The 8138-nt window shown below is 41.4% G+C and overlaps 1 protein-coding gene across 1 annotated transcript in view; it reads left to right on the top strand.

The window, feature by feature from the left end:
- The first annotated feature begins 222 nt into the window (after positions 1-222).
- The window catches only part of swi2 (Protein singed wings 2), a 494822-nt gene continuing 486906 nt past the window's right edge, over positions 223-8138 (top strand). Inside the window, exon 1 of the mRNA XM_067139747.2 lies at positions 223-352. Within this exon, the coding sequence (XP_066995848.1) occupies positions 339-352 (14 nt within the window). The 5' untranslated portion in view covers positions 223-338. The remainder of the gene's footprint in view (positions 353-8138) is intronic.

The raw sequence follows: 8138 nt of genomic DNA, 5'->3' as shown, positions 1-8138 counted from the left end.
TTGAGAAGGTGAGCTTCCTCGAGACAATTCTTTCATGAGCTTAAACGTCTATTTATTGAAGCAGAATTCTCATCGTGCGTCTGAGTACTTAACACAACCTCGAAGAGCTGTGTAAACAAACAGATTACCGAGATTGGTGATATGGTGACGTTTGTACGATTCATATGAACAGGCGTACTAATTTCTAGTATAAACAAGGTAATACATGTCGAAGGCTAAGGTCATAACTTAACGCATGCGCTTCTTCCGTGGAGATGTCATAAGTTGGGAAGTAGCTGTCAATCGCGCAGAAGCTGCTGTGGAGAGACTAAGGAGACCTGCCAACGGAAATTCAAGCAATGCATTCTCACCTGTAAGTTCAACATATTCAGTGCTTTAATAAGTGTAGATAATATCTGTTCAACCCCTAAACTTCATTCTAATGATATACCACGTACGTCGCAGCTCAAGTGGTTCTGTCAGACGTTAGGCTTTCTGTTCCCAAGATAGCGATTCGACCTCGATTGATGTCAGTAGTATTTGAGTGTGTTTTGATTGACATCTGACTTCTGACACGTTGAAGAATCCGTACGGGGGATATATTTAGACTTTCTCGCATCTGTTGAGAGACTGTAACGCTAACATCTTCAGCTTTGAGCAACGTATTTACCACTAGCAATTCAGGTTATACGGTAATTGAGTAGTAGCCTATCATATTCCATATTACGAAGCTATAAAAGACAAAGTAATGATGTCATGGTTTTTACGTTCCAATAAATAATTTTACGATATGAAGAGATGCTGGAAATGTTGTATCGCGAGAGTTCCTTCACGTGCTGGTAAAACTACCACCGGATTGAGCTGGGATCGAATCCGCCAACTTGGGCTAAGGTCAACGATCTGCGACATCCGGCTCGGTTAATACAGGTTGGTCGAAAACAATGTGACCGGGTATATGCGCGTTAGAGGACTGGTCACACTGAGAAATAATTTCAAAAATTAAATTGATATCTCACGCCGTTGTTATTTTATTTGCTTCTGAAGTTAACCAATCAGGTCGTTTCGCGGGCAAATTCAATGGGCGATGTTGCCAAATTTGCACGTGTCTTAAGACAGACTTGAGAGCCAATAAATCAGCATCAAAGACAAACACGCCGCGGATTTCAGCCGGTGTCGCATGCTGTGGGGCGAGCCTGTCAGCACGGAAGTCCGTGTTAAAATCCCTTGCCGGGCTGAGTGGCTCAGACGAGTAGGCGCTGGCCTTCTGACCGCAACTTGGCAGGTTCGTTCTTGGCTCAGTTCGGTGGTATTTGGAGGTACTCAAATACGTCCACCTCCTGTCGGTAGATTTACTGGCACGTAAAATGAACTCCTGTGGAACTAAATTCCGGCACCTCGGCGTCTCCCAAAACCGTAGAAAAGTAATTAGTGAGACGTAAAGCAAATAACATTATTAACAAATAACATTATTCTTTAACGCCCATATACCAGGTTCACGTTGTTTTCGACCATCCTCTATGAAGACTTCGACAGCACCTTATGTCACACAGCAGTAGAAAGCTAAAAGGCGGATCTACCGGATGATGCTAGGGCCCAGATGTTTATGGTCTAAACATGTTAGAAATATGTAAGCAGTTATGACCTAAAATGTATTAAAATATGAAAATAAATATAACTTCAAAAATTTTTGAAAACATTTTCGAAATCATTAAAATCTTGCCGTTGTTTAAATTAACATTATATTAAAAATATACTTATAAAATTTAGCGCATTCAATAATAATAAATAAGTAATAATATCGAAAATCCACAGCCTGCTTCCAGTCATTCGACCGGGTCAGGAATGGAACGAATGAAACCCCCATCTACCAGCGAGATATGAAATGTCCCGACTGCCGAAGCCTGTCGCACTCCTCTGGGGCAATGATAAATGACTGACATGAGATGAAATGTTAATGGGGAGTGTTGCTGGAATGAAAGATGACAGAGAAAACTGGAATACCCGGAGAAAAACCTGTCCCGCCTCCACTTTGTCCAGCACAAATCTCACATGGAGTGACCGGGATTTGAACCACGGTATCCAGCGGTGAGAGGCCGGCGCGCTGCCGCCTGAGCCAAAGAGGCTCGCAAGTAATGATATTAATTTTTATTATTATACGGTATTATGAACGTATTTAATTACTCATTCCAGAGGTAACTCCCGACTCTGCACAGAATGATATATATGTCACATTTTGATGGGCGATCAGAAAGAATTACAATAGCAAACTACGTTACATTTTAAAGTTTTCAAGTAGGAATGATCTTCTGTTTTCATGCAACATTGACTTGTAACGGGGAAAAGACCGCTCAACATCGCAGGATGTGATTGGACCATATTTGAAATACGACAAATCATTAGAGTTCAATTGAGGCTCACTATAATGTCGCTTTCCACGCATCTGTCTCTTTCTGTGCAGCTCACTCTCCTAATTCACACAAATATATATTTCTAAGAAAGATAATTGTAAGACATTACAGACAACAATTAGGAGATAATAATTTCGTGTGGCTATTTCTAGCCGAGTGCAGCCCTTGTAAGGCAGACCCTCCGATGAGGGTGGGCGGCATCTGCCATTTATAGGTAACTGCGTGTTATTGTGGTGGAGGATAGTGTTATGTGTGGTGTGTGAGTTGCAGGGATGTTGGGGACAGCACAAACACCCAGCCCCCGGGCCACTGGAATTAACCAATTAAGGTTAAAATCCCCGACCCGGCCGGGAATCGAACCCGGGACCCTCTGAACCGAAGGCCAGTACGCTGACCATTCAGCCAACGAGTCGGACAATTAGGAGATGTGAAAAATCCATCTTTGAGAAGACTGCAAGCAGGTATGCGAAAATAGAATAAAAAGATAGAAGATGACAAAAATACTAATATTCGCGGAGAAATATGACCATAATATGAAAAATTACCGGAAATGTCAAAAAAGTTAATAAAGCAAAAATATGACTTCAGATAACCCGTGAAAATAGCATCGTTTTTGTCGCCGTGGATAAAATCATGCTTAACTTGTATTTTCCATGGAAAAAATATAAACGTTAAAAATGACATGAAATAAATATCCGGGCCGTAATGATGACGACATGAAGAACAAATGTCACCATTTAGATTTATCATCAAGAACATTAGGTAGGGCCCTCATCTTCACAGACATGCAGGTCGCCTAATAGGCCGTCTATGAGAAAAAGACCCGCACCAGGCCTCTCCGGAGAACATACACCATTATTATCAAGTACATTAAAAACTCTATATGATAGTTCCTTTTAAAATGTTCCCTCTTGCTACTTTTGCTTCTGATAAGGTGTTGACTTTCCATTTCCCATGTTTCTCTATCTTCAGTGACACAGTTTTAAGGTACGTTCCAAAGACATTTCTACAAAACGATACGAACGAAAATAGAATGAAACTGCTAGTTCAATTAGTGCAAAACTGAGTGTCGCGACTATTTCTAATTTAAAAATTAATTGTTGAGGAATCAGCAACTCTCGCTTGTTGTCAACACATATTTAAATACATTTTATGTTTAAAAATTTAATAAAACGAGCAACGGTTTATTTCCATTTGACATTGCCATCGATCAGAAGGCGACAATAGACAACAATATGCTAACCGCATTCTCACAAAGCACAAGACTAAATTGTAAGAGAGTTACGTATTCTTGTACTTAACGGAGGAGGAAATCTCTTAATGATTCCAATAACGAATACCAACATACAGAACATGTGTCCTACAGTACTTCATAAAATATCGTACGTACCATCAGCTTAATACAGTTTCCGTGTTACTAAATTTAAAAAACAACTCGTGGTTAAAAAAAAGTTATGTTCTGTTTCCGCGTTGCGGAGGTTACCAGCTAATACAGGATATGTTTACAAATAAAATCATTCCGTTCTAATAACTATTTCCGAATGTACAGACTTCCTTCTTATACAGGTTCCGTGATGTTACAGGTTTTACTGTATTATTAACAGGCACGGTCTTATAGACCGTGTGTGTGTCATATTTTGCTTCTCATGAGCTTAGCAAGCTACACAGATAACCGTCATATTGCGTACCTTTCCCCCACTCACTGTTGATAACGCGGGCTGATTACTTTCAATTAGAATATTTTAGTACTGCCCCAACACAGCCACAACTTCCGTGTGCGTCCAGTAGCAGCTGCAGAATTTTCTGCTGTTATCCTTGCAATCTCAGAGTGCGATTCTGGTTTTTTTACTTTAATTTTATATTTATATTTTCACGTTCTTCTTGACGTAAGAATTACACCTCACAGTATGTCCGTTTTAAACGTTTAAATTTTAGACTTAACCAAAGCCTCTCTCGGTAAATGAAAGTGTCCGGATGCTTGCAGCGTTCGTGACAGGCAAAAATCTTCAAAAACAAAGCCACTGGTGCAACCTGGAAGGTGGAGTTACTTTACCTCGCGGCAGAGTACGAAGACGAGTGCTACGTACACGAACTGCCCGAGGCATACAACAACGTACTGCAACGTGCGTGCTTCTGACAGGTTAATAATTTTAGAATTTGTTTTACGTCACACCGACACAGATAGATCATATGGCGACGATGGATAGGAAAGGGCAATGAATGGGAAGGAAGCGACCGAGGCCTTAATTTTGGTATATTGCCCCAGCATTTGCCTGGTGTGAAAATGGGAAACCACGGAAAACCAACTTCATGGCTGCTGTCAGTGGGGTTCGAACCCACTATCTCCCGGATGCAAGCTCACAGCTATGCGTCCCTAACCGCACGGCCAACTCGCCGTGAGAACGACAGTCAGTGAAGAATTAGCACAACTCTAAGAACAGTGGATTATATTTCTTTTTTTATTTCCAAACCAAATGGCATGGCGCAGCAGCCTTGATGGGGCAAGGCCTTGCAAGCGACCACAGATTACGAGGTGACGCGTGGTCAGCGTAACGAGTCCTCTCAGCCGTTCTTCTTTGCCGCCATATCAGCTAGGCTGAGTAGACCTCAAACCAGCCCTCACGCCCTGGCCGGGAATCCAACCCGGGGCCTCCAGGTGAGAACCACGCTCATTACCCCCACACCGTGGGGCCGGCTGAAGGAATATAATACCTACGTGACTATAGGATCGAATTACGGGAACCTGATATATGGACGAAGGAATGTACGAGCTAGCTAGGCCAAGGAATCCTGTGTGTGTTTGTGCGCGCGTGCGCGTACGAACACACACGAACAGAGAGCCAGAGCGCGTTTATTCATTTCTAACGATTGTATTAATCATGTGTGCTATTTTTGTTTGTTTGGTAAAGTCTATTTTTTGAGAAGTAAGTGTATATTTTGTACCCAGTCTTTAAGACCGTGCGTGATTAATTACGGGTTAAAAATAATATAAAGATGTGAATATTTTTCACTGCAAAGTTAAATTTGATACATGTGTTTAAATATGCTATTTTCTGACATTTTCACAAATTCACGAAAGTATTTTCAGCGACAGTAGTTTCACCAAAATCGAAGTGTACAGTTTGGGTTATGTCCCTTGTAGGTACGAAACTATGCTTGAATTTGAAGACTGTCAGAAGAACGATCGCGTTTCAAGAAAAGCTCACCATTATCCTGGAAACCTGTCCCAATTCTAGGGCTAACAATTAATTTCTGGATTTTACTCTAGACCGTACCTTCCAGGAATACTGTATGTACCTGGTGAAGCTACACAATGTTGGCCAAAGTTGCATGGTGTGGGTAAATAATAAGACGACTTCTTTTCTTTGCTAGTGATTTTACGTTGCACCGACACAGACAGGTCTTATGACGACGATGGGATAGGAAAGGGCTAGGAGTGAGAAGACCGGGCGAGTTGGCCGTGCGCGTAGAGGCGCGCGGCTGTAAGCTTGCATCCGGGAGATAGTAGGTTCGAATCCCACTATCGGCAGCCCTGAAGATGGTTTTCCGTGGTTTCCCATTTTCACACCAGGAAAATGCTGGGGCTGTACCTTAATTAAGGCCACGGCCGCTTCCTTCCAACTCCTAGGCCTTTCGTATCCCATCGTCGCCATAAGACCTATCTGTGTCGGTGCGACGTAAAGCCCCTAGCAAGAAAAAGGAGTGAGAAGGAAGCGGCCGTGGCCTTAATTAGGGCACAGCCCCAGGATTTGCTTAGTGTGAAAATGGGAAATGCTCTAGAAGGGTATTCTCTACATCTCGAAATTTAGGTAACTCGAAATAAAGTGTAGCTCCCGAGGTGATTTGAGATATCGAGGTTCCGCTGTATTTCCAAATACAGCATGTTACAAAGGAAAATATTATTTAGCGTATGGTCATAAACAAGAAACACTAATGTCACGGCATCATATCAAATTTGAATGTCCAGTTCCTTGACCCACTGTTGAGCTTCAGATGTTGGTTCCAGAAAGTCACACCAACTACCTGGATAGCACCACACCTTGCACTCACTCATAATATGTAGGGGCACCTCAAGTCACATTCTGGCGTTGAAGTATAATTCCACCTGTAAAGGGAGTCCTTGCATCTTTCATATTTTGTCCTCACTCGATCCAATGTGGTCCACATCTTACGCGGTAGATGATGTCCGCCGGGAAGGAGTGCAACAGACAGTATGATGTGCAGAGGAATGTCTGTGTGGTGGCTGTCCAACGATCTCTCCTTACGTCCAGTTGATAGCAACCATCACGTGACCTGAGTTTCTGCAGTTCCAGAGCGGGAAGGTGTTCTGAAACGGGTAGTTCGTACAGATCTTCTTGTACTCTCTAATTAGACCATTTGTTCTTCTTAAATCAGGTGGTGGCTCAGTCCGGTGGTATTTGAAGGTGCTCAAATACGTCAGCCACGTGTCGGTAGATTTACTGGCACGTAAAAGAACTCCTGTGGGACTAAATTCCGGCACCTCGACTTCTCCGAAAACCGTAAAAGTCGTTATTGGGACGTAAAGCAAATACCATTATTATTATTATTATTATTATTATTATTATTATTATTATTATTATTATTATTATTATTATTATTATTATTATTAAATCAGGTGGCATTATACCTGACAGAACTGGGAGACATAAAGTAATGTAGGTCTAAGCATCTAATATATACAAATAATAAGAGTTTTGTCTGTACATTGCTCAGAATTTAAAAAAGAAAGTTATTTCGGTATCGGTCGCGTCCACAGTAACAAGGAAGTGCACTTTTTAATTTTCCGTCATTTCAGTCAGTCTGTCTGTCTGTCTGTCTGTATGTCTGTACGGGCATCACGCAAAAATGGCTGGAGAGAACTTGATGAAAATCGGTATGTAAAGTCGGGGAACGGTGCACTACAATCTTTCTTTTCTTTCATTTTGCTTTACCTCACACCGACACAGATAGAGGTTTTATTGCGACGATGGGATATGAAAGGGCTAGGAGTGGGAAGGAAGTAGCCGTGGCCTTAATTAAGGTACAGCTCCAGGATTTGCCTGATGTGAACATGGGAAACCACGGATAACCCTCTTCAGGGCTACCGACAGTGGGGTTCGAACCCACTATCTCCGCACGGCCTAAAATTGAATTCTAAATATTTGTTATTAACTAAAGTTATACATAATTAAATTTCCGATCATTTATGTCTTATACATGTTTACCGCACCGGCTATGATAACTGAGAAATTCGTGAATTTTTATTTTCGTTGCTAAGTCCATATCAACATCGAACCACGAAAAAATGGGTGAACAGAATTGAATTAAAATCTATATGTAAAGTCTAGAAATAATTTTCTGCAATCTAGGTTATGAATAATGTTTATTCACTCTGGTTGAAATGGTAGTTCAGGGTAAGGTGTTTGAAATGTATTTTTTTAAATGGAAAAATATTGCAAACCGTAACAAAAGTTATAGAGAATACAAGTTCCAATCATTTATGTCTTACACAGTTTTACCGTACCGACTATGATAATAGAATTGATGAATTTAGACTTTTGTTGCTGAGTCCATATCAACGCCGAGCATTGCGATGGTTTCTGTCATGATTGTTTTAAGATGACCGGGTGGTCATCGCTTCGTATCGACAAGGAAGTCATGAGTCATGAAAGATGCACTAATATCCCAATACCATTATAATGAACATTGTTGCGTTGTGATTAGTCTCCTCTGCTGCCAGTCATCTCCGAT

The sequence above is a fragment of the Anabrus simplex genome, chromosome 2 (genome assembly GCF_040414725.1).
Source record: "Anabrus simplex isolate iqAnaSimp1 chromosome 2, ASM4041472v1, whole genome shotgun sequence".
NCBI lineage: Eukaryota > Metazoa > Arthropoda > Insecta > Orthoptera > Tettigoniidae > Anabrus > Anabrus simplex.
The sequence above is the reverse complement of the archived record's forward strand: the minus strand, read 5'-3'. Positions and strand labels throughout refer to the sequence as shown.